Raw genomic sequence first — 27,672 nt, forward strand, 5'->3', positions numbered from 1 at the left:
GCAAAAGGCTCGTGAGCAGAGTAACTGCGCTTAGTCCATTTCAAAGTCAATGCATGTGTAGACTTTCTCCATCCAAATTAACACCCAAATAATGGTGCTTCAACAGCCATTGTTGTGTTTGTGTGTTTAGACGTGAATTTTAAGTCAGACCTGAAAATTATATAACTTTACACAAGCGAAACCAGCTACTGAAATCAAAATCTTACTTGAGTTAATCTTGTGTAGTTTTGTTCACCTTCCCCTTAAACAGATCTCCTTTCAGTTCTTTGTATTATGTGTACCTGCACGTGATTCCAGCCGTTCTTCATTATTTATCTGGCATGAGTGTAGCAATATTTCATAAAACTTCTTGAAAGGCTGTGGAAAATAATGGGTCAGTACTTCAGATTTTATATAAAAAACATATTTAAGTCATTATGATATTGGTCTCTACGCAACACAGATAGTAAGAGAGAAGGGTTCTTCACTGAGGCTACAAGTTTAAGGCTCTGCCATGTACCGTCCTAGACAAACTGTGCGCTTTTCTTTGTGACGCGTTTCACTCAGCACAATATGAGAATGATGCTGTCTCCTTTCCTCCACCCATTCTCTGTGTTTCTTAGACTGTAGAGCTGTGAGAGGCAACCAAAAAGTTTCTCTTCAAGAGTATGTACAGAGAAGGCAGAAACCCTGGATGGCAGTGGGGCCTCCTAATTAACACGAACTTTATAATGGGTAAGATGATAACAGGGGGCCCTGTTCCGAGAGCTCCAGTCACACAAAGGATTGCAACAGAGCACTGCCATTAGTCTGGAAGACAAGGTAGGTGACTTGGGCAACGGGTGTATGTTTTTGGAAGTAAGATACAAAAATGATGGTCTGCATCTTCAGAGGTATTTTTTAGTTGATAAGATACTGCAAAAGGGGGAAAACAGGAAAACCAACAGGACTTGAAATAATTTGTCCGAAGCGCGGACTATGATCTTGAACTAACGTAGTTTGTTCCATGTGATAGCATAAAAATAGCATAAATTATGTGATATCATAAAGACCATCATCTTTTCCTTGGGGAGAAGCGGAACAGGACACATCAGAGCAGGTGTCCCTGTAGGTGAAGGCACAAGGAGAGACCTGAAAGCTACACCCAGAGGCCCTCAGGAGGAAGGATTTCACAAGCTGGTTGCTTGAATTGGGTTCTGAGACCAGAGGTAAGACGGGGGGACGCTGGAAGACAGGAGGCACTCTGTAAAACTGTACTGCTTTTCCTCGGTAGACCTTAGGTTTCCACAAGCCTCACCATCCTCTTAAGAAATACATGTAAGGTCTTTGATCATTTTTAAAACAGACTCTACATGTTTTGCCACTTCATTTTTTAAATATCAGTATATATGTGTATATACATACGTGTGTGTGTATATATATAAAAAATATATAAATTTGGGACTTTTCTCCAGCTTTCTGCTCACTAACAACATGCTAGATTAGAAACAATCTATGAATACACTTACATTCTTAACAGGACTATTGATATATTCCAATTCAATATATTCCACTTCCACTGAGAATTTCTTTGGCTACTTTGCTTACCCAGTTTATTAGCAAATATTGCCCAATAAATCTCTTCTGAAATAGTCTTACATAATGAGGAAAAAGAGATCACCTTTAAATATTTGACTTAATGCCAAGTTAAAAATGATGCTGTAAAGACTATCATCATTTATTTGTGTCCTGGTTTCGGCTGGGATAGAGTTAAATTTCTTCCTAGTGCTGTGTTTTGGATTTAATATGAGAAGAATGTTGATAACACACAGTTGTTGCTAAGTACGCTGTCAAGTACTCCCATGCTACCAAGCAGAGGATGGGAGGGAGCATAGTCGGGACAGCTGGCCCAGCTGGCCAACGGGGTATTCCATACCATGTGACGTCATGCTCAGTATATGAAGGGTAGGCGTGATCCAGGAAGTACCGATTGCTACTTGGTTATCGGTCAGCGCGGGTGGTGAGCAATTGCATTGTGCATCACTCATTTTTTATATTCTATCATTATTACTATTATTATCCCTTTTCTGGTCTATTAAACTGTCTTTATCTCAACCCACGAGTTTTTCTGACTCTTACCCTTCCGATTCTCTCCCTGTCTCACCGGAGGGGAGGGGGGAGTGAGCGAGCGGCTGCATGGTATTTGGCTGCCTGCCAGGTTAAACCACGACAATTTGTTTTAATATGCCATTGTTGCTCATTTTTGCAGACTGTTGTTGCTTTTCCTTCCTGCAAAGCTTGTTTCAACCCATTTAATCTCCAAGTCAATAGTTTGGTTTAACCCATTAATTCCAATTAAATCACACTTCTCCCTCTGCACTTGAGCATAATACAATAATTTTACTATATACGAGTCTGACATTGGTGTATAACACAATAGTCTTTCTTTTTCCTTCCTTAGCCTTCGCCTTTCTTGCTGCAACAAGCAAAACTTTCAGTAATACTCCTGTTCCCTTCCTGTACGGGAAGCTACGTAATGAAATGGCGTGTTCCCTTTCATGATCCCCGGCTGCTGCAGTAATCAAGAGTGAGATTAGAAATGAAATTTGGATAGTTACATTGTGTGAAGTGGTAACTTGAGGGTCTTATAGTCACAAAGGAAAAAAAAAAAGGTAATTTGCAGTATGATTCACCCAACCCATGAATCATTTGCTTTAGGAAGAGACAAACTGACACAGAAGTGCCTGTTTCTCCCAATGGACTACAGTGGGGTTCCAGATGGTTGCCTCAAAATGTGGAGGCATCCTCATTGCAGATGTCTTCATTAAGTCAGAAGAACCTCGTCCTGGGTGTTTAGAGAAAGCCAATGTGATCTGCTACGTTCATAAGCAGCAGGGTAAGAAAATGGAGCAATAAGGCAACGGTTAGCCACAATGGTGCCGTTCTGCTTGGCTCTTCTTCACAGACCAGCAGCTTGTGCATCCCAAGGGATCGGTTTTAGTACAATTCCTTTATGGAGAGAACTAATGAATATATATAAGCAATCACCATCTCCAAAGAAGCAAATATTTGAGGAGACTAAAACACCATATCAGCTCTAGAAGCTGTGAATTTGAGAGCAGTATTGAAGGGCGGGGATTTGCATTGTTCCTGTTTTACCAGAAAAGAAGTTTGCAGCTAATATGAAATGTGTATTAGAAACCAATGAAAATGTGAGGATAGCTACAGGAACACAAGTAATGCCTTCAAAAACGTAAGACACTTACGGCAAAACAAGTACTGATTTTTCTTCTCACCACTATGCTGTTAAATCAAGGTGAGGAAAATGGATTTATTGAAAACATCTCAAAGCATTGGCTTCTAAATGACAGAAACAATATTCTTCTTTCCACCCTAGTTTTTCAACCTGGTTAACAAGCAAAACAAAACAAAGCATTCAGCTGTTCAGAGGTTGCAGAGAGATCCATTCATGCTAGGAGTGTATGAATGAATAAATGTATAAATCAGAGTTTCTCATACTAGGCTAGCTTACTGTCAAACATATACCTTGAGAGTGTGTAGACTCAGGTATGCCAACAGAGGGAAGTGAGAGTTAATAAGGTGGAGCTGATCCATGCTAGAATAGTGACCAAAATTCTTAAAAGGTTAAAACCCACAGTTTTTCTGACATTGGGCCTAGGATGAAAGACCCAGTTCTGTGCTGTTCAAGATTACTAGTTTTGACTGGGCTTTGTATGTCGACTGTGCTCACTTTCAAACTCTTTCACTTAACTAAATATTGCATGTTGAGAAATAAACCAGAAATGTTTCTCTTCCCTTAGACAAACCAAAGGAAGTTCAAGGAAGCAGTTTTGTTGTGGTGGTGTTTTTTTTTCCCCCCTCTCATAAGAGACAGCTTTGGCTCACCGTTAAATCACAGGCATGAAAGATTATTTCATTGGCATCGGTGCTCCAGAAGCTTTTTCTTTCTTTTTTTCTCTTTTCCTTTTTCTTTTTATCTTTTTCTTTTTCTCTTTTCCACTTGCAGTGTCAGAAGTGAGACACACAGTTCAAAGGGGAGAGGATTTTTTTGCTACCAGCTTCTTTCGTGCCGAGATGAGAATGTGAAGGAAACGCCGTTCGGTGTGTGCGCTGCTGCCCTCCGGCGGGGGAAGGGCGGCCGTGCCATCAGGCTGTGTGAGACTCCAGTTCCCTAAAAACGGTGATGATGATGATGATTGTGTGAGGTTATCCACCAAAAATTAACGAGGGAGGCAATCCAAATTAGCTACTTTTCTGCTTTAAAAATTCTTGGTTGTTCTAGTTTGGTGCGGTTTTTTTTTTTTTTTTACGTTCTGAGTATAGTGGTGATGAATGCGAGAGAGAACAAGGCCAAAGAAAGCTGGAAAAAGGGATTCTGGATAGAACAAGAAAGGAAGGAAATAATTGATGGAAAAAGTAGCAGACTATGTGCTTCTCCTGTTTCCACTGCTCGCTGCTTCCACTGATGGTGGAAGATATGTTTCTAGCATAGAGGTAGGAAAGTATACCATCATCATTTTACAGATGAAGAATGCTGGACTCAACCTCATTTCTCATCAGCCTGCTCAGCTTGTTTGCATCAGCCCTGACTCGCACTTCCAGTGTAGCACCTCAGAAGAGCATCATCAGTATTCTTCTACAGGTTCATCACTGGGACTGGTAATTTTGGCTGGTAATTGCAACTGATAATTGAATAGAGACATAAGTATGACCCATTATGAAATTGCTCTCAAAAAAATTACCGGTTGTGATTAAATGCCAGACTAGCACAGGACTGAAAGGTTGCATGGAGCAACTGAGACAGCGGGGAAAGACAGGCAGCAGCAGCAGCAGCATGGCAGTCTTCTTGCTGTTGCCTCGGCTTTACGCCCCCTCCCACACAGCTACCTCCCACCTACCTCTCCTGCCTGCCACAGCATCAGACGTGCCGCTTCACCTCATCCAGTCACTTTGCTCTTACTGTCCCTTTCTTGGGATGGGGGGAGGTGGCAAATCTCCCTTTGGGGCGGGGGGGGGAAATCAATAATTTGATTATTGTGAAACAGAGTTGTATAGCTTGTCAAATCTCTGTCATCCTTGTGACCTTCTCATTCGGAGGACAAACAAAACTAGGTAAGAAACCCTGAGCCAGCAGTCTGCCACCAGACACTGCTTATCTGCTGTCCTCTGGCAAAACTTTCCCCTTACTCGTCCTGCTTTAAAAGTGCTAGGTTTGCTCTCCAGTGGTGTCAGGAACTATGAAGTGGTTGCTTTCTAGTTCCCTTAATGGGGAGGCAGACGCTGTCTAAGCACAGGTAGAACAGTCACCACCCCTTCCACAGCTACATGTAGTAGTTTCTGTGAGGTTTGTGGGGAGTGGAACTTCTCTTTTAGCGCAGGAAATAGGAACAGGCCCCTGGAGGTCCTCTGTCTCCAACCCCCACCAAATCTTCCAATGCAAAGTTAAATGTTCACAGTGAAGATGGGCCCAAATTGTCTTCATAATCTCAGTTCTACTTCTTTGCACCTGTAACAGAAGTTACTTTATATAACCTCACATTGCCCTTCCCATCAAGATCCCTATCACACTGAATGCACACAATGTCCAGCACTCAAGATCAGAATTTATTTCCCCCAGGGCTTTTCCAGAATATTTGTTGCCGTAGTATTTCTAAGCAGAATTATACAGCCCTCCATATACTCAGAGCACAGCTCCTGCTAATTTCAGTTGCAGCTGTAAGTTTCAACACTTCTGCAAATGAGACCACAAGGACATCAGTCAGTCAGCCAGACAATGAGGAACATTCAATCAGTGACCACCTGTGAAAAATCCAGTTTAAGGAACTCTGCGGTAAAGACTGGGGCAGCTTGGAAATTTTCAGACAAAATAGAGCTTCGCCAAAAATGCTGGTTTGTGGAGCCCAGCATGTTCTGTTTAAAATATTTCAGACTGAAGAAACTGTTACCAAATTGAAAGTGATGTCTGGAGGGAACTCGGCTTAGACTTCTGAAAGGGCTGTTGGGTACTAAGCCAGGGAAACTGACAGTGGCGGTCCTCAGATTCAAAGGAGCTAGACGAGACTCTTCCCTAGGCCAAGAAGCTCTGGGAGGCGAGTACCCTGAGCTCAGTCCGGACGGGGAACTCACCTGCATGTTGAGATACAGGATTTCCTGCAGCCACTGGAATAACTAATATTCATCAGGATTAGAGTTAGGTTCTGAAGAACTTAAGTTTGCCAAAGAAGTTTTGGGAGAAATGGTTTTAAGTCAAAATTGAAACAAATCCAGAATTAAAGAAAGAAAAAAAAATATCTGCGGAAAGTAAACATGGCTTTTCAGGCAGCTCTCACAGACAGAAAGGGAATACAATTCTGATTTAAATAGGACATAATAATTTCTCTTCTTGCATGTTCTGCCTTATTTACTGCTTCTTTCCAACATTTCTGAAAATTAGTCTGAGCCCCAGCTTAAAACACTTTCCATCGATATCCCATTTTCCACAGGATGAAGTAAGTGTCCCTCAGGGGCGGGGGGGGGCAGAAAAAAAAAGCCAAAGGAAACTTGCAAGTGAGTGAATGAAGATTATTACTTGGCCACATGGTTTGATTCAATTTACACTCTTGAGTTTCGGGTCATGCAGTACCCGATGACTGCTAGCAGCTTGCTGTGCTTAACTGGAACCTGCCCTGTGCATTACATAAATGTTTGCTGATGCTGTTGAAGCACACGCTGAGGAACCCATGTTTCATTTGCACTCAGGAAATGAACACCCTTCCGTCCCCAGCAGGACCCTTTCTGACCTGTTCCCACCAGTCTCAGTCCTTTCTCTGCCCCCCATATCTCCTGGTTTCTTACCATAGAATCAGCCAGGGGAAAGGGATCATTTGGGAGGTCTGTACTCCAGCCTGCTCAAAGCAGGATCAACACTGAATTCAGACCACGCTGCTCAGGGCTTTATCCATTAAGGTGCTGGAAGTCTGTAGGAACAGATTTTTCACAGCCCCTCTGGGCAACCTGCTTCGGTGGTTGACTGTCCCCATGGTGTGACTCTGCACTCAATTCCTGCTCAGATTTTGGCTAACACGCAGCTCATGTTAAGGCCTGATGTATGCTGGGATCAGCGTCATTTGGTCAAAGCGAAGGCAACACATAGGCAGGACACGGTGGCCAGAAAGGGCTAAAGGTCATTGTGCAGCCATTGTCACCTGCAGCTTGCTGTCTCCTGCAGCCACCATCCTTGCGTATTGGTTGTCTGGCAGTTTCTTCATAATCTGCTAACTCATGGAAATGGTGTAGACCAAACTTCCAAGCTGGAAGGTATAAATAAGTCTGCTTACCCAAAAAGTTTTTGAAGCTGGACTGGTGAATTATGACTGATTTCATACTTCCCAGTGTGATACAGGGGACACCCGCACCATGACGGAGGAGGAAGGATGCGCGCTCTCCCCATCAGCTAGGTAACTCTTTTGTCCATAGATGCACGAATTACAAGTTATGAGTTGTGAGTTATGAATTGGAGAGCTTGCGAGTTAGAAACCTCACGACTTAAGTGATGAATTAGTGAATTCACGTTAGACTAGTCTGCACAAAGGGGATTGAACCCTTCTTTGTCATGTTTGATTTCTTTCCTAATGAGCTCATAAAATGAAGTTTAATTTACAGAGTATGTTGACCTGTAAATTTGAGATATCCAAATGAACTGTGACACTGTGATAATAATTTTTTTCCTTATGTCAAGTACGAACTTCCCGGTTTGATTTGTGCTCATTGTCTCTTCTCACACCACTGTGGACCTCTCAAAGGGTATGATTCTGTTTTCTTGACAACCTCCTAACTGGTATTGGAAGCTGCTATTAGGACCCCCAAGCCTCTTCTCCAGGCTGGACAAACCCATTTCCCTCAGGCCCTCTTCGTAGGGCAGGCGTGTGCTCCACCCCGACCACCCCCTTGCATTACAAATGGACTCCCTCAAGTTTCTCACTGTCCTTCTTGTATTTGGGGTGTAATGTGTCCAAACCTGGATGCAGGATCCCAAATACACTCTGAAAGGTGCCAGGAAAAGGGGAATAACCCCTTCCCTTAATTTACTGGTGACACTCCTGCGAATACAGAGCAGTATGCTGTTAGCCTTCGTCTCTGACAGGGCTCACTGCGGACTTGTGTTTAGCTTGCTTTCCCCCAGGAACCCTTGGCCCTTTGCCACAGGGCTGCTGCCTTTGCCTAACCTCACTTAGTTCCCAGGCTTTTCACAGCCGGTCCATTTCATGCCCTTCCATTTCTCCCCACCTCACAAGCAATCAAATCCTAGTTAGGGTCTCTCAATTTCTGCAGTCCAGCTCCAATCTGGTTTGTTTCCCCTAAGCTCCATGTAACCTGCAAACTCCATGAGATCCTTTCTACATCAAATATTTAGCTTCCCTCTTCCCTGTGTTTGCATCAACTTCCTTCTCACTGCTGCTTGGACTGACCTTAAAAACAACCTTAGATCTTACTGATGGTGGTAATCCATGGAGTCAGCCAAGAGACAAAACTGCTGGGAACGTTTTCCTCTCCCTTGTGAAAGTTCCATAGAGATAGAATATGCTTAACATGAGAAAGCATAAAATATTCTTCAAAAGCATACACCTTGTCAAAGTATGAGTGCACGAGAAAGAAAGGAAGAAAGAAAGAAAACCCTGATTAAAACAAAGAAAACCCCACATTACACACATTTCTTCTTTCAAAGCATAGAGTCTTTAGACCTTTCCAAAGAAAAAGCAGCCGAATCATTAAAATAAAATCCGAACAATGCATTTTCCCTACCCTCATCTTTAGAAGAGTAGAATTTTAGGGGCTGAAGTTATCCAAGACAATTCAACCTAAGACATAAACCAGAGATACAGAAAATCTCTCAAATCCAGCAGTGTAAGCTTGGCAAAACTATGGGACAACTGAAATTAAAGTCTTACACTGGCAAATGCTGAGCAATTTGAGAAACAGTCAGAGGCAGGAGAGCCACGTAATGAGTGTACTCTGTATGTTGGTAGGGTGTGTGAATGCACATTATAACAGACATATTTTCATTTTTAAGATACAAATTACATGTTTCAAAGCAGCTATATATCTGCCAACTGCGCATTATTAAAAAAGGAAAGAATGATACAAGCTCACACCTTCTGTGAAAACGTACTGGAAAGAAAATGTTCACGTCCTTTATGTTTGCCATGATGCTGCTTAGCACCACATGAAGAAGAACCAGAGTATTTGCACAGCTTTTTGCATTTGCAGAAACCTATCTTAAATGCTAGATGTCCTTGATAAGAACGTAAAATATGGTATGAACCGACTAGATACCACTTACTACCTATCACACTTATTTAAATAACATCTATCAAATGCAGAAAGTTTCAGTAACTCCCACTAACAGATGCATAAGCCTGATTGTGGTCTGGATGCACTTTGCTACCTCATGTATCACCAGTTTCTTAGCAGAACCATCAGGAATGAGGTATCCTCCTTTTCTTCCTGCTTTGGTCAGAAAATGTTGGTCTGTTAAAACTCAACTTTGTGCAGAAGCAGATTAATTTTGAGAAGACAAGTTTTTTCATGAAGCCAGCAGAAAACTAACCCAACAACAATAAAATGGCCAGCTTTGTCAGTAGAAATACCTGAACAGTCTGTCGACTTGCATTCTCTGCACACACACCCTTCTCATGGTTCACATTTTTTGTGAAGAAACTTGAGGTTCAGTTTCATCCTACTAAAGGAAGGGAACACTTTTGAAATCTTTTGGCTCAGAAGAGAAAAGTTTTCCTCCAAGCCACACCATACCCCAAACACTTTCCAAAGTTCTGCGCTGTCCACATTCGCCAGCAGCAGAAGGAAGAAATACTGCGCGGAAAAGGGGCAGTGATTAGCTTCACAGAATTTTTGCTAGGGGCTGTGTGTTTAAAATATTACACTGTGTCCGTTTATATCAAAGCTACACCTTCTAAGGTACCAAGCACCTTCAGAATTGGCTTAAGCTAAGCACACACAAGCCCACTGAAATTGCTGGGGAAACTTAGATACCAAAAGTTAAATTGCAAGTTTAGCCATCAAGTCTCTGGGAAAGCAACAGTAACAATATATTTTTCTATAACCAGACAATGCTAAAATCAACGAGCTTCTGATTAGAGATTCTGGGCATCTCTTTAATGTATGTCAGTAATAACAGACAACTCACTGCATGCTAATAATTGTTTTATCTACATGCAGCTTCACACAACCTTTTGCTAAACTGAGGGTTCCTGTAGAGGATTTAAAATGCCTTTTTGGCAAACTTAGCACATCAAAGTTAAATAATAATACTACTAATACTAAGAAGCAGCAGCAGCAGCAGCTTCAGCTCCAGGACACATAAATAAATAAATTTGTATAAGGAGGACTTCTAGACATTCTGAAACTGTAGTTAAGCCTCATAAAAATCCCAGTGTGGTAACCCAATACACATATGCTTATTGCTGAAGTGTCTTCTTGAAGCCCAGAGAAGTTGAATTAATTGTTTCATTAGTTTACCATAGTCTGTAATTCCCAGCTCCAAATCTCTTTTATTTATTGTCTATCACCATGAGAACACAATCAAATCAGCACAATTTATAAAAACAGACGAGGAGACTGCAATATACAAAGCATCTTTTCTTTACTAAATGAGCTTATATGACACAATTCTCAACCCCTAAAAACTATTTTCAGATTAAGTACAGTTTATTACTGTGGGTTTTATTATTTTATCTATTCCAGTAGCACTTCAATACTTCTTTGAAGATCAATGGAATAAGTATTCAATGTTTGTATTACAATAGCTCCTAGAAGTCTTGACCACACTATTACCATGCTATTACCTTGACCATGCAATAGACATGGATTCTTGGGGTAAAAAAGACATAAATCTTATCTAATGAACAAAGAAGACAGACAAAAGAAAAGAAGAAAAGACATCTGTTTAGTCTTTCTATATGTCTGATTTTTTTTGCAAAACGGAGTTGAGCAATATATTCAAAAGTGCAGAAAAAAACCTAGTTAACCGAAGGATTGAGCTCAGATTTCTGGGATATAAATGTATTTTCTTAGTGGTATGGCTGGTTCCAGGTTTATTGGATTTTTCTTTTTACTATATTGCATAGAATGGATCATAGCAAAAAGCAAGAGAAATACAAAAAATATGCATGCAGTAACATTTCCTTTGGATAAATGATTCAAAAGAAGATAAAATTCTATGCCCAAATGTCAAAGGCTTATATATGTGTGTACATACTTTCATATATATACATATACATACTGTATATATATACACATCTATATATGACTGCAGAAATTATGAAGCCAGAAATCCACTTCCACCTACTGTATTGTGTCTAATCTCACCGTGTTTCTTTCTATCCCTGCCTTGCTCACATAGAAGTACACACATATTCCTTAATGAATAGCAATGCTTTGAAGATTGAGCTGTTGAAGCATCTTACGTGTCCTTTTTCCAGTAAAATTAATTCTAAATAGTAAATACCAATAGATTTTAGTAATTTATACACCTTTTGTTCACAGGAAAGAAGCAAGCCAGTGGCTACTGTTCCGTATATTTGTGAGAAGTTTGTTTTCATTATCCAATACATTTAGACTTTTCATTTATCCCATAGATTTAGACTTTTTCCTTCCCCAAAATCTTGGTGTCAAAGAAAAAACAAAACAAAAAAAAAACAGAACCCACCTGACACCTACATTTTGTTAATGAAACAAAGCAAATCTAAGATGTACTTGTGTTTTAGTTTTCCTTTTCAATTATGGATAATAATTTGATAGTCAATGGTCCTGTTTATGCTATACTTTATGGTCAACTCCTCCTTTGATTTGTCTTATGGACAAGAAATTGTTTCAAAGCCAAAAAAATGTCGCTTTACGGTTGTTATTTAGAGTCTCCCATTGTCTAAAATAAATTGGCTTTCTGGTAATCACATGATGGTTATAGCTCACAAGTGTGTCTGGTGTGTTTCCTGTTTTGGGTTTGCTTATTAAACCAAAGAAAAGTTCTCAGAAGCTGGTGGTAGATGGGGAGAGACTGAATTGGCAGCTTTATTACAATTCAATATATTTTCTGACAAAGGCATAGGAAAAGAAGAAAAATGCATTAAGCATAATAACAGAAATAAAGGGCTTCAGAGGAGTCTAACTGCACCAAAAAAAGTACCATCTCCATCCAAGGATATTTTGGCCCTTCTCCGTGGTATTGTAAGTTGAAGTTCATCCCCTTCTTCTAATTTTGCAATGCCTGGCAAAAGATTTGGAATATTTTTAAGTTAATATTTCAAATACATTATTTTCACAAATGGTGTTCAAAAAGTCATTACACGTCATCTTACAAATATAACCATGGCTTGTTAGTTGCGATGAGTGCTTTTTTATCTTTAGGCACAATCTTACAAATTGCAGCCTACCCAAAGCTGACACTTAACATCCTCTGTGGATCTGGACCTACTTTCCACTCTGCACTCAGCATATCACAGTTCACTTAAGCAAACGCTGCAAAAATTCGTAACAGTGGTCTACCCAGATTCCTCGTGTTATGGTGATGTGACACTCAAGGTCGGCATTGGGTATTGCTGGTCCCAGACCACGCTGCTCCCACACTCCTGGAGGAGGTCTCATGAGCTTTACCAACCAAATGAAGTTACCAGACATCAGCTGATCCACTGCAACTGCAGAGCACAAAAGTCTGCTTCCTGCCAGCCGTGCATCAGCTGACGTGACAACAAAAAGCACCTCGCCTTCAAGTTGCAGTCACTGAGCTGAGAGCACATCTAACGTCAGCTGCAACACACGCTCAACAGCATGAGATACTGCAGTGAGATTTGGTTTTCCAGATGAAAGAAGGAGGGTGGGAATTTGAGAAGCAGCAGCCGTGAAGTGGCAGGATGGAGTCGAGATCCAAGTCAAGAACAGGGGGGAGTAATACAAGGGTGAAATAAGAGGCAGATGAAATTGAAGATGGTTATATGCCAGAATGTGTGGGTGGAGGGGCAGAAAGTTAAAGAAAATTTTGGACAGCCTCAGTTGCCAGGAGGAAGTAGCTAATTTATTTTTGTTTGGAAAAAAAATTAGCTTCCTTCCCCATCCCATTTGTTTAATGCCATTGCATTACTTGCCAACAGTCAACTCCATCATTCAATGTCACCCACTTTTTTATAAGGCATTGAAAAAAAAAGATAATGTTTATTCACACAGATCTTGCTGGAAAATAACAAAAAGAAAACCCTCAAATCCACCATTAAGGGGGAAAGACAGACAAATAAGAGCTACCGAATGAGGTTTAATAGACCTTGACAACAATTCCTTAAATGCTACTGCAGGAATATACATATATATTGAGCATTGAGCCTGCTGGACTTGCGTTAAATATTTTAACTGGTCTTTCTTGTGGTGTTTCTAGTTTGTGCAGTCAGAAAGAGCTCCTTATAGGAATTAACTATTTTTCATCTAACCAAATAGTAAAACTGCAGTAGCCATTATAAGGAGTAGAGAATTAAGCTGATAAGAAATATCTTTGGAAATCCCACAGTAAGCGATGCAAAAATTGGGTGGCTAAAATTCATATATGATGTTTTAAAGCAGAACATAGCTTCTAAATATTTTATGGGGATAACTAAATGTGGAATTCAACACCTAAGTTAAACTGAGTTCTTCAATAAGGCCAGTATGTACTCCTTTTGTCTGCTTCAGGCATCTAACTGAAAGCACCAAAGCATCTAACCACATTACATAGTCAATGGAAAGAGGGGAATTGTTCAGATCACCGTAGTTAGATACATACCCCCCAACTGCCAATACTTTATATAAAACCGTATTTTTTGAAAGCATTCTGTAATTTTGCAATTAACCAGGTCCATGAACACAGTCAATTTTCTTTACAACTGCCATGATACTTAATCACCCAACACTACAGATTCTATTTGATACAGTTTATTTGCAAACAAAGTAAAGGAAAACTTAGATGTTTACCAGCAGTATAGCAAGAATTATTCGGATAAGACTGTGGCATGTTTTGGATGCAACGAAACAATGTCACCAAGCTGAGATCATCACCAAACACATGGGCCTTCTTCCTCTGTATTAAGTGTCCCATAGCAAATGTTGTATCCGTATATAAAACCTACAGAATGAAGAGGTGTAGACTTCAAACATATTGTATGGAGACATTAAAAATCCTTTAAAAAGTCAGATGCTGAAGCGAATGGAACTTTCTCACCTGGCCATAGATGAAAAAATACCCTGTTTCTTTGATCACTATTTTATTTCCTTGTTCTTCCAGAGCTGTTCCACGTTTAAAGCTCAGAAGCCAAGGGACAATGCTTGAATCATCTAAAAGAAACAATAATTTTTGGGTAATCAGAAAGAAAAGTTACTTTCTTCATTTTCATCTGCCAAAAATTAACACAGCTGACTTCTAGTCAAGACTTCCAGTCTCACTAGCTGGATGTCCCCACTGAAAAGAGGGTATTTGCAAGAGCTGTCCAGATGCAGGGACCTCTTTTTTTTTTTTCTTTTTTTTAATTTGGCAACATAAGTCAGTTACTGCTTTGAAGTTAGATAAAAGTGGATGGAAGAGTTAATACATGGAATAGTTAGCTATAAATCATGGAACACATTCTTACCTTTCTGTTGGATATCACTTTTGCTGTCAGCAATCAGTTGCAAGCAGGCCTGCAGCACTGCAAAGTGAAAGCATTTTGAAATGAAAGAAATATAAATCAGTAACAGAACAGACTAAGCTTTTGAACGGGTAGTAAGAAAAAGAAAGGACATGAAAAAAAATCTTCTCTTGGTCTCACCACTTATTTAAAAACATTATCTACTGATTTTGACGCAGATCTTACTCAAACACGCCAAAACAAAATTCGTACTGCAACACATACTAGATAACTTTCAGAGATCATGCAGCTAAAAAGGCGGCCTCAGAGAGTAGCACAAGTAATACTTGCTTGTTTTAATCTCTGGTCCTAATATATGAAAACTGTAGCAGTAAGTCAAATGAGCTAAGAATCACCAGATTAATTAGCCTTGTTAATTTTCTAAGAAAAAGCTCAAAAAAAACCCCCAACCCTGCCAGCTATCACAGATATCACATTTTCTAATGATGTTTACTATATTATTTAAAGAAATTAGTTGCCAGTCATAATTGCTGTAAAATATTAGTCATATATACTGGTTACATGGTACTTTCAAAATAAATTCTCAAAATCCATATATATGTGCTTTCAATGTGTTTTCAGATACCCACACTCAATCAACCTATGCTGAAACTAAGAGGGAAGATACAGAGATGACTGTTAGCAAGTTAATGCACACATAACAAATAGCTTAGTATCTGTCAGATGCATTATTCGAAACTGTAGAGACTGGTGACACTAATGAAAAACTAGGAGTTTGATCAGAGAAAAATATTGCGGTATGTTAAAATATAGGCTCACAAGTGAAACAAAGATCTTTTTAAAAAGTCTGCTAAGCATAAATGTCAGGGAACAGGATAAAAGAAAAAGAGGACAGCTGCATTTGCTTAGAGCAGATTTTAATGAAAACATCTGGTTCCAGTGCTACTTTAAAGGTTGGAAAACAGAGTAGTAATACTTGCTGCACTTGACAGAAACCAAATGAATTTATTAAGAGTCAAGAGAAGAAAATTCTGCTGTGGATTGCTGAATCTCCATTTTTGTTTTCCTCTTTTCAGGTAAGAAGGCTGGGGGTCAGATTTGGCCACTCTTGCTATAATGGGCAGTGCCCTGCTCCATGGAACCCTGTTTCTACATCTGCCAGTGGTACCCATGTGTGCAACCTAGCGCCCAGCAGCACAAACCTCTCGCTGCACGGCAGGTAGTGAGAGGATTTGAGTAGAAAGCAGCCTCTCTCTGTATCGAAGTTTCCTTTCCAAGGGGACCTGCCTGAAAATACCCAAAGAGGGCTGGATGCTCACCAGCACTCAGCGTTGCCAACTGTCAGCAGTCAAAGATTCAAGCGCACGTCCGGGAACGCTCCGATGTCACAATGATCACATAACCTGTGAGCCCTACTTACGTTAACAGGAACGCTATCAGTAAGTCTTGTCTCCTACTCTGGAATGTGTCCTTGAGTTCTATCAATACTCATCAATAATGTGCCAAAATTATAGATTTTCAAACCAAGAATTTAAAGGCATCTGAATTCCCTGCCTTCTGATAACAAATAGAAAAACCAAGCCAACACAAAATCGAAAAAGGTGTTACACTTCAGTCATTTTTCTATCACAATAGCAAGTGACAGAATTTTCTGAAAAAGAAACTTCTAAATAAAATCAAAATGTGATTTTCTGGAGTTGCACAACAAAGCACATCAGGCAATTTGTTTCACAAGGTATTCATTCGCTCTCCTTTGGAGCGAAGTGCCTTCCTAGTGAATGGAATTTGCTGATTCCCTAGTATTTCAGTAAGCTAAATCAAAATTTTCATTCCTGCTTTTAAAAGAACTCACTAGTGTGGCCACTGGATTTTCCACTAACCAAACAAGAGAGGATTTGTTATGATTCACACTAAGCAGCTGCCATCCAGCTGGGTACCAACAAGTGGTGTCCACAAGCAGAGAAAGTTACGGCTACTTTGGCAACTCTTGCTAAACCTGCTCCGCAAACTTGATTGACATTCTTGCAACTATCCTGATTCACAGTTTGCAAGTCTGGATTTATGTTTCAGTTGTTTGCAGCATTGAAATACTAGTCATCATTGCTGAGAACTGCTACACAGTAATTAAAATCAGCAAGTTCAGTAGTCTGAGATCTTTTCCATCTTTTTAAAACACATACCAACTCTCCTTTATTCTACAGATATCAAATCTACATATATTCTCTAAAAAAAATCTCACTGTCTCTTTTTTTAGTCTATGCAGATAGAAATAAGGCTCCACAGAAGATGGTAAGCTTGCTCTTCACGGAGAAATATGGATACAGCAGTGTCATTCATAGAATCATAGAATCATTAGGGTTGGAAAAGACCTCTAACATCATTGAGTCCAACCGTCAACCCAACACCACCATGCCCACTAAACCATGTCCCTAAGCGCCTCATCTACACGTCTTTTAAATACCTCCAGGGATGGTGACTCAACCACTTCCCTGGGCAGCCTGTTCCAAGGCCTGACCACTCTTTCAGTAAAGAAATTTTTCCTAATGTCCAGTCTAAACCTCCCTTGGTGCAACTTGAGGCCATTTCCTCTCGTCCTATCGCTAGTTACTTGGGAGAAGAGACCAACACCCACCTCACTACAACCTCCTTTCAGGTAGTTGTAGAGCGCGATGAGGTCTCCCCTCAGCCTCCTCTTCTCCAGACTAAACAACCCCAGTTCCCTCAGCCGCTCCTCATCAGACTTGTGCTCCAGGCCCTTCACCAGCTTCGTTGCCCTTCTCTGGACACACTCCAGCACCTCCATGTCCTTCTTGTAGTGAGGGGCCCAAAACTGAACACAGTATTTGAGGTGCGGCCTCACCAGTGCCGAGTACAGGGGCACGATCACCTCCCTGCTCCTGCTGGCCACACTATTTCTGATACAGGCCAGGATGCCGTTGGCCTTCTTGGCCACCTGGGCACACTGCCGGCTCATGTTCAGCCGGCTGTCAACCAGCACCCCCAGGTCCTTTTCCTCTGGGCAGCTTTCCAGCCACTCTTCCCCAAGCCTGTAGCGTTGCCTGGGGTTGTTGTGGCCGAAGTGCAGGACCCGGCACTTGGCCGTGTTGAACCTCATACAGTTGGCCTCGGCCCATCGATCCAGCCTGTCCAGGTCCCTCTGCAGAATCTTCCTATCCTTGAGCAGCTCAACACTCCCGCCCAACGTGGTGTCATCTGCAAACTTACTGAGGGAGCACTCAATCTTCTCATCCAGGTCATTGATAAAGGTGTTGAACAAGACCAGCCCCAAAACTGAGCCCTGGGGAACACCACTTGTGACGGGCCACCAACTGGATTTAACTCCATTCACCAAAACTCTCTTGGCTCAGCCGTCCAGCCAGTTTTTTACCCAGCGAAGAGTAAGCTGTGAGCTGCCAGCTTCTCTAGGAGAATGCTGTGGGAGACAGTGTCAAAGGCTTTACTGAAGTCCAGGTAGACCACATCCACAGCCTTTCCCTCATCCACGAGGTGGGTCACCTGGTCATAGAAGGAGATCAGGTTGGTCAAGCAGGACCTGCCTTCCATGAACCCGTGCTGGCTGGGCTTGATCCCCTGGTTGTCCTGGACATGGCTTGTGAGCGCCCTCAAGACGAACCACTCCATGATCTTCTCTGGCACCGAGGTCAGGCTGACCGGCCTGTTGTTCCCCGGATCCTCCTTCCAGCCCTTCCTGTAGATGGCCGTCACATTGGCAAGCCTCCAGTCATCCGGGACCTCCCCTGTTAACCAGGACTGCTGGTAAATGATGGAGAGTGGCTTGGCAAGCTCCTCCACCAGCTCCCTCAGTACCCTTGGGTGGATCACATCCGGCCCCATAGACTTGTGAGCGTCTAGGTGGCCTAGCAGGTCGTTAACTGCTTCCTCTTGGATTATGGGGGGTTTATCCTGCTCGTTGTCCCTGTCTTCCAGCTCAGGGGGCTGAATCCCCCGAGGATAACTGGTCTGATTATTAAAGACTGAGGCAAAGAAGGTATTAAGTACCTCAGCCTTATTCTTGTCCTCGGTGGCAATGTTCACCCCCGCATCCAATAAAGGATGGAGATTCTCCTTGGTTCTCTTTTTGTCATTAATATATTTGTAAAAACATTTTTTGTCGTCTGTCACGACAGTGGCCAGATTGCATTCTAGCTGGGTTTTTGCCCTTTCTAATTTTCTCTCTGCATGACCTAACGAGATCCCTGTACTATTCTTGAGTTGCCTGCCCCTTCTTCCAAAAGTGGTAAACTCTCCTTTTTTTCCTGAGTCCCAGCCAGAGCTCCCCGTTCAGCCATGCTGGTCGTCTTCCCCGCCCATTCTTCTTACGGCACATGGGGACAGCCTGCTCCTGTGCCTTTAAGACTTCCTTCCTGAAGAATGTCCAGCCTTCCTGGATCCCTTTGCCCTTCAGGACTGTCTCCCAAGGAACTCTCTCAACCAGTGTCCTGAGCAGGCCAAAGTCTGCCCTCCAGAAGTCCGTGGTAGCGGTTTTGCTGGCCCCCCTCCTTACTTCACCAAGAATCAAGAATTCTATCATTTCATGGTTGCTAAGCCCAAGCCGGCCTCAGACCACCACATCTCCCACCAGTCCTTCTCTGTTTGTAAACAGCAGGTCGAGTGAGGCACCTTCCCTGGAAGGCTCACTTTCCAGCTGTGCCAGGAAGTTATCTTCCACACACTCCAGGAACCTCCTCGACTGTTTCCTCTCTGCCGTGTGGTATTTCCAGCAGACATCCGGAAAGTTGAAGTCCCCCACAAGAAGAAGGGCTCGCGATTGTGAGACTTCTGCCAGCCTCTGGTAGAATACTTTATCTGCCTCCTCATCCTGATTGGGTGGTCTATAACAGACTCCCAGCAGGATATCTGCCTTGTTGGCCTTCCCCCTCATCCTTACCCACAAGCACTTGACCTCATCATCACTATCATTGAGCTCTAGACAGTTGAAGCACTCCCTAACATACAGGGCTACCCCACTGCCTCTCCTTCCTCGCCTGTCCCTTCTGAAGAGCTTATAGCCATCCATTGTGGCACTCCAATCATGAGACTCATCCCATCATGTTTCTGTGATGGCGGCTAAGTCATAGCTACCCCGCTGCACAATGGCTTCCAGCTCCTCCTGTTTGCCGCCCATGCTGCGTGCATTGGTGTAGATGCACTTGAGCTGGGCTACCGATTTTGCTCCCAACATTGGCGTGCCATCCCTAGGCTCTTCTCTACTGAGCCTGGTTTTATCCCCTTCCCCCTTCAAACCTAGTTTAAAGCCCTCTCTATGAGTCCCGCCAACTCATACGCGAGAATCCTTTTCCCCCTTAGACAGCTGAATTCCATCTGTCGCCAGCAGGCCCAGTGCCGTGTAAACCTCCCCATGGTCAAAGAAGTCAAAATTTCACCGATGGCACCAGCCCCTGAGCCACGTGTTGATCCGATGAGTTTTCCTGTTCCCTTCAGTATTCTTCCCTGCCACTAAAGGGATCGAGGAAAACACTACCTGTGCTCCCGATCCTCCCACCAGTCGCCCCAGTGCCCTGAAGTCCCTTTTGATCGCTTCGGGATCGCTTCTCTGCAACCTCCTCACTGCCAGCCTGTATAACCAATAGCGGGTAGTAATCGGAGGGCCGTACCAGACCAGGGAGTTTCCTAATAATATCCTGGACCCGGGCCCCAGGGAGGCAGCAGACTTCCCTGTGGGATGGGTCTGGTTGGCATATTGGGCCCTCTGTCCCCCTCAGAAGGGAATCGCCTACGACAATTATCCTCCTTTTTTTCTTAGCGGAGGCAGTCGTAATGCGTGGGGCTGACTGACTCGCCCTGGGCAACCTCCTGGATGGACCTTCATCTACATCCTCATTTGCCTGGCCCTCAAGTTCCAGGGCCCCGTATCTGCTGTGTAGGGGCAACTGGGAAGGTTGAGGTGAGGGAGGCCAGGCGGGGATTCGCCTGGCGCCCTGAGCAGGGACCCGTGTCCATTCCCCGCCGTCTCCTAGGTCCTCTCCTTCTGCCTGGTGGCAAAAGGGCAGGGGATCCTCTGCTTCTTGTGGAGCCTCCATCTGTGCCTTTGCCTCAGGCATTGTGGCTCCACCAATCCATCTCCCTCTCACACTCCCTGATGCTCCTTAACCTCTCCACTTCCTCCTTCAGCTCTGCCACCAGGCTGAGCAGATCATCCACCTGGTGACAGCGCACACAGGCGCTGTCCCTGCTGCCCTCCTGCACAAGGGACAGGCTCAGGCACTCCCTGCAGCCGGAGGCCTGGACAGGTGTATGTTTGTGTGGGGGCTCCGTCTGGGTCGCCACGTTCCTTCTGGCTTGCGGCCGAGTGGAAACCATGGCTAGGTCCTCTTCTGGGAGGGTGATGACCACGAGTTGAGTTAGCCTTTAGAGGCAGGACAGGGGCTGCGCCCTGCCCGCTCGCCTGCCCCGCAGGCCCTGCCTGCGCCAACTGCCGCGCAAACCGCCGCGCCACGCCCTTCTGACGCGCCACGTCCTGTTTGCCTGCCCTGGTCGCCATGACATTCATGACAATAAAGAGAACAGAAATTAGCACAGTGGCCATTTTACCTAAAGCTGCAAAGGACAAATAATATCTAAAAAAGTGTTTGAGGAATTGAACAACAACATGCTTCAAAAAAATGTTCAGAAGCCAAGACTGACACGTAACTATTTCCAGTATATACAAGCACTTCGCTTTGACCTCAATGGAACTACATACATGCTTAAAATTAAGTAATTCGTTGAAACAAATTCAGAGTAAACAACACTACTATTAAGGAGAAGATACAGAGTATATTTTCTGGGTAAATTAACAGGGATTTTCAGTAAAAAGTTAACACTGTTAAGAAATGTTAGCAATTCTATACCAAGAAGGACCCAAATCTTACCTGAGGTACAATAACAAAAATATATGCATTACAAAATATGGGTTGAATAGTTACTATCAGTACTGAGCAAAATAAATCAAAAGCTCTACCTGAATGCCCTTCAGCCCAGTGTAAATCAAACCTGAGCATCAGGTTTGTAGCCTAAAGTACTTTTGAATAATTAATAATGCAAGCAGAATACAGGATTCGTAAAATACGTCTTAAAAATGTATAAAAATATCTAGACTGAGTGTCACCATGAGGTCTAGCTGTATAAAACAGAGTGTATCTAGAAAAACAAAGTGTGCCCCTTCCTCTTGTAACTTCATATCATAGCTTTGCTTTGACGAGCATTTTTTTTTTCTGATTTTAACCGCTCTGCAGGGTGCGGGTGGGGAGAACGTTTCAGAATCTCTCTTCTTCGATGAACAGAACAGCCAATTCTGAAGAAGCTAGTGACTTCAGATGCCTTTATAAACCACAGCCAGCATATGAAGGGATGTGTTCTCCACCGGTTGAGCAATGTAACCACAATCTTAAAACAAAAGCTAGCTTTTGCAGCGGGATAGGAACGCAGCCTTCTGCATAGCTGCATAATTTAAGACCCAATATTGGTAAAATCAAATTTGTCCTCCCATGCAAGTTTTTGTGTTATTTAACTTGCATAATCATTTTAGTATTTTGCAATCTAACTTCATAATCCATCCAAACAAAATTTCAAGTGTGTTATCTGTGAACTCATGCATAAATTTTTAAGTTTCGATATCTGAGGCCTGAGACATCTATCTCAATTTTTGTTGAAATAAAAACAAGCAAAAAACCTGAACTTTAAAAAACAGACCTGCTTGTTTAGGTTCCTTCTTTGGTCTAGATCTGTTCTCTGTAGAGTTCCTGAAACATCCTTAAACACTAGATAATTCAGTTTATAAATTATATGCATGTTCTTGAAAAATTTGCAGTTCTTCTTCCCTTAACTTCTTTATTTCTCATCACAACAGATCTTCTTTTACTTTTTGCTTGTGTATTTTTATAGACGGCTTAATTTGGCGCTTTTTAATTAACAAGTCTTTATATGGCATTAATCATGAATTAAATCAGTCCCTGCATTAAAAGGGCTTGGTCATAGTTACAGATATGACTCAGATCTAACAAATACCTTCAAAGTATTGGTGGCATTATTTTGACCTTAACAGAATTACCAGTAATATGTTACGATCAGAATAACAAGGAAATAATTTACTAAAAATTAATAATACTTTATGTAGATTTCTATTATACAATATAAAGCACAATATTGTTTTTAAAAATTAGAGCCTATTTTGTGTATTTTTGATTGCACAGTGTTCTGCATAATACGCAACAGTGATTCATTCATTCAGTAAGTAGAATTCTTCATGTAAAACTGCAAGCATTGTCTCAAGTAATTTTCTATCCTTTCACATAGAAGGGCGTACTTCCTTTTGAGTTAGCCTGTTGTCAGCAGAAACAAAAAAGAATAACATATCTTTTCAAGAAGTAGGCCTTTCTTTTTTTTTTATTATGAGAACTCTCATATTTCCCCTCTTCAAATAATAAAATAAAAAGTATTTTGAATATTTGGTGAGGAAATTTTATATGTGGCATTTGTTTAGACTAGTAACAAAAGGTTAGGTTTCTTGATTCCAAGATCGCTAAAGTCAAGTTCCACTTGTAAAAGTTCTTGCTATCCCTCTGCCACAGAGATCTAAACCAACAACATACAGAGTCAAAACACTTCTAACCAACAAATGTACCAATTTGCCAGTAAGGCAATTATACCAAGAACGATTGCAAAATTCTCACAACGTATATGCCATGCTTGCATGGCAATATTGCACAATTGGTGCACACAACTGGTATTGGGATAGAACCTGGGAACCACTAGTAAAAAAAAAATTGCCTAGTCACATGCCAGGTTAGCCTGTTTCACGACTTTATGGAATTACTTAGAATTTCTCCTCAGTTCCTTCCATACACGCAATTAGACTGGTTGAGATGGATAGCCTCAATACACCAAAATAAATATAGTCTATGGGTGCTCCAATCTGATCCCAGCAGAACGTTGCCTGAATTTGCGTTTACAGAAGGCCTGATGCTCACCTCCCTGGTTGGCCACGGCAATCAGAATCCCACAATAATGATCAGAATGAGGCACAGAGAGAGCGTATAAATGAAACTTGACATTCGTACATTGAACTGGCTTAGGTAATGGAACCTAGATCTTGTTCCTGGACTCAAGCGCACATACATCTTAGAGAGAAACACACAGGCAAGGCAATCAGTAATTGTGACCAGGGTATAAAATTCAGGAGAGGTTTTTGTTGTGTAGCAATTTTCCTCTACGGGCAAAACTTAAAAAAAGAAAGACAAATAAGAAAAATTTTATCTGTTCTTATGTGTCCTGATATGACATTTGCCAGAAGTGGTTAGATGATCTATCTGCCCGCATATTAATAATATGTACCTTTCAAAATCACCCATTAACTCCTACTCATTGTATCAAGAACTCTGGTTCTGACTGCTAATTGTACAGCTGTATTTGGAATTGATGCTTGAAACCCATCTCTTCAACCTACTTGAGCTGGAAATTTTCTCAAGACACAAAATGTACATATAATACTGATGACTAATAGTGTTATGTATGAACACAGACAAATGCATACCCCATAAAAATGTGAAAAGCCAACATTGTGTTAGATCCATTTTCATTCAATTGTCGTTTAAATTAAAATCCTAATTCATGGCCACTTTTACGCACACAACGTCAAGCAAATAGGAAAAAAAAAAACTAAAATGGAAACTCCTATGATCACAAAGGGCTGTGCTGGGCCTAAAAAGAATCATGGGGCATCCATTTCTGGAAATTAGTAATTAAAGTTTCAAAAGAAAACAGAATTGAACCACAACTTCATTTATAAACAAAATAATGGTTCTATATTTTACTTCTGCTCTCTGATGAGAAGCAATTGTGTATCAGTGACATTTTCAAGTATTCACTTTCTAAGGAATTGGTCCATGTTAAAGTGAAATTATGGGTCAACAATTAATTATGAGACCAGGGTCTACTTTGAGACCTTGTTGAAGCAAACAGAAATAGGACAAGAACAAGGCATCTCACTCAATACCCTAATTTATCTGCCATCATACCAGAATGAGTGCAGTGCCTCTGCAGGACGATTTGGAGGCTGCCGGGATTCCGGTACCCAGAAATGGACGCAAGGAGATCAAAATGCAGGGCTAGTAATTGTGTGTACGTGACCAAGTTAACAGACAGGATTCAGCACCATGAACACCACCATGTTCTCTTATTTCACTCACTCTGCTAAAACAAAATTTAACATTGACTAGTAGGTTCATGGTCGTCAGTGAAGTCTGATCTGAGAAAATGTAACATCTTACTGAATTCTGACAAGTTTAATTTGTTGTAATTGGAGCAGGCAGAAAGGTAACCCTGTCTAACAGATGACCTTTTATATAAGTGCAAGATTTGTAATTTACTGTTTTTCTTTTCTGTATACAAAAACGTGATGGTCGTGTTAGAAAACAGTTTTGTAGTAGGACAACCTATGTAGCTTTTCCCTTTTAAACGGATGTTTATATTCTGTGCTTTCTGTTATCCATCCTAAACAATTTTAAAGCCAGCTGTATCTTTAAAAAAAAAGCTTACAGAAATAAGTAGCTTAATTAGAGTTTTATGTGAAGAAAGATAAATAGGTAGAATCAGAGGTGGCTACCTGATGAGAAGAATCTTATGTCTGCCAGAGGCACAGCTGAGGAGCCCAAACCCTCCTCTCCCCCATACACCCTCAAAGAGCAGTAAGAATAAGGATGAAAGCTACTTTGAAAGGAACTGATAACTTGCAGAGTACTGATGCTATAACATTCATTTAAAAAAATACATGCCTGCTTATTTTTGAAGATACAGATACTTGTGCTTTAGGTATAAAAGATCACTAGTTTTTATTTGGGAGATGCTAGAGTGGGGAGAGCAGGGAAGCCCTGTGGCTCCCATGATAGGAAACAGGCTACAAGAAATACAATTTAAGCAATCTTGTCTTCAGTCCTGTTCCTGAAATCACTCTTAGCCAAGACCCTGAACCAAAGATTACTGATGAAATAGAATAAATCCCATTTAAACCTATGGATTTTCGGTGATGTCCTAAATGGTTATTCTCTTGGAGAGCCTTGGAGGTAAGTAGAGTGATTATACTCTAGAACTTAAATTTCATTCAGCTTGCTGAAGCTTAAGTGAAATACATTTCACGTTAATTAGTCAATCAAAAGCACATTTTAAGCAAAGTCTGATTTAGTCTTTACCTACAAATTATTCCATTTTAACTTCATCTATTAATAATTTAAGATATCAGCTTTCATAATTTAAAAAAATCTGAAAGTATCCATAAGAGGATTGAACTGATTTAGCAACTCAGGAACATTTTTAGTTACTCGGTGCAATTAGAGTATGTATGCAAATTGTTATAATAAATTTCTGTATGTCATCCTATCAGGCATCATCATGTTTGGAAAGAGAAAAAGAAAAAAATGTAGGCATTTTATCCCCAAAGGAAACAAATATATCCCGTTAATATACTCCAACATTATAATACACATCAGATGCCTTTTATGGAGCACTGTCTTCAGTGTTCTCTGCAGCACTCTCTGTTTTAATGCAGAAATGATGCTAAACTTCTGAATTCCTTGTAGCCTGCCTCTTTTGACAGGTACAAGCCAGCCTTTCTCTTTGAAAGCTCCTACTTCCCTAAAGTCAAGGAGCTTTCTTGTCACTTCTCTCTTTTAGGATGAGCATGTTTTCCCAGAAAAATGACTTGGCATTTTTAATAATAGCTTTCTCTCCCTAATATTGGTCAGAGAGAAACAAGTTAGGCACTACCCTGAACTGAGAATGATGGATTTCCAATTGACCAATTTACAATCTGAAGAATTTAAAGTTGCCTTACTCAACTCTACCACATCACCGAGAAATACCTCCGTTACAAGAAGCAGATTTGGGATCTAACGTTCAAAGTCCAACCTGCGGATAGCATGAATATCTGGTACCTTAAACAGTATGGTAACCATGAAGAGAATATACCTACAGTTAAGGCCATTGATTCAGCAATAATTGTAAAAACCTTAACGGGCTCTGGGAGCACGGACCGGCTGACAGGAGAAGACACGAGTCGAGCACGGCTGCTTTTCTCAAGACAGTATCCAACTGTGGCATCCCAACCCACTCCGCCGGGTGCTATTTACCTGTTTCGTCCGTGTGGACCACAGACCTTCTCCCCCTGTTTCTGCTCCCGCTCCAGATTTCCTTTTGGAAGCTTTCAGCTGGGCCAGGACCAGGAAGCCTGTTCTCCTAACGGGGAGAAGCGACTGTCAGTGAAAGCAGCCTCACATTTGCTCATCCCCTGCAAGCCAAAACCCACCCTCCAGCTTACCTGCCTGGCGCCAGCTGCAGACACTTGCAGGAAGGAAGAAACAGGGGTACCCACTTTGTTTTCCTCAGGGGACACGGGTGGCCGGTCTAGCAGAGACCTTGCCTGGACCCTGTAGATCAGCTCGCTGCGCAGAGCTTCTAGCTCTGTTTTCAGGGCGATAACATGGTAAAGAGACACTGCTGCAAGACAAGAGGACAGGAGCATTGCAAGCCACAGGAATGTGACAGAAAAAAGTCCCGTAGTGCCTGAAGCAGCACCAGGGGGGGCAGAGGGAGAGGAGGCGGTATCCTTCTGTTGGATGACGTGCACACAGTCCACGGATTTCATCGCTGCTCTTTCCTCACTAAAGCCGGAGGGAGAGTTCAGCTGTCCCCTTCCGAGGTGCAATCCATGTTACCAGTTGCTCTCTGAAACTAAGGGCATCCAGAATAAGTGAACAAAACGCCCAGATCATTTCCTGTCATATGAAGCCGTTGATAGAACCATTAAACTTAATGTACAGAGTGAACGTCTAAGATTCGGTCTCCGTTCAGTTTTCTTCTTTCTGTGCTGCATTTTGGAAATGAATACTTTCTCATGAACTGCTTGCTCAATCTACCTTCCTCCTTTCACTTTCAACTATTTATTTATGAGGCAGCTTGCTATTACCATTTCCCATTATCTGTAGATTTAGGCACAGCCTGTGCCACTGGTAATTTAGAGCGTTATCTAGAAGTGCAGAAA

At 41.8% G+C, this 27,672-nt stretch overlaps 1 protein-coding gene across 2 annotated transcripts; it reads right to left on the minus strand.

Moving 5' to 3' along the window:
* Nucleotides 1-3,311: 3,311 nt before the first annotated feature.
* TNFSF13B (TNF superfamily member 13b) lies at nucleotides 3,312-27,672 on the minus strand. 2 transcript variants are annotated; one of them, XR_012670997.1, is made up of 8 exons: nucleotides 26,950-27,671; nucleotides 26,762-26,867; nucleotides 14,622-14,678; nucleotides 14,216-14,328; nucleotides 13,969-14,119; nucleotides 12,161-12,241; nucleotides 9,606-9,697; nucleotides 3,312-4,150 (listed from the first exon to the last, which is right to left on the minus strand). XR_012670997.1 is itself a non-coding variant. In XM_075137516.1 (7 exons), the coding sequence occupies exons 1-7, from the start codon at nucleotides 27,274-27,276 to the stop codon at nucleotides 10,806-10,808; spliced, it is 903 nt and encodes a 300-aa protein (XP_074993617.1). In that variant the 5' UTR covers nucleotides 27,277-27,672; the 3' UTR covers nucleotides 10,542-10,805. The 2 variants fall into 2 exon arrangements, 1 of the variants encoding a protein (XP_074993617.1); XM_075137516.1 differs by lacking the exons at nucleotides 3,312-4,150; nucleotides 9,606-9,697 and adding an exon at nucleotides 10,542-10,873 and having other exon boundaries at nucleotides 26,950-27,672.

The sequence above is a fragment of the Calonectris borealis genome, chromosome 1 (genome assembly GCF_964195595.1).
Source record: "Calonectris borealis chromosome 1, bCalBor7.hap1.2, whole genome shotgun sequence".
NCBI classification, from domain to species: domain Eukaryota; kingdom Metazoa; phylum Chordata; class Aves; order Procellariiformes; family Procellariidae; genus Calonectris; species Calonectris borealis.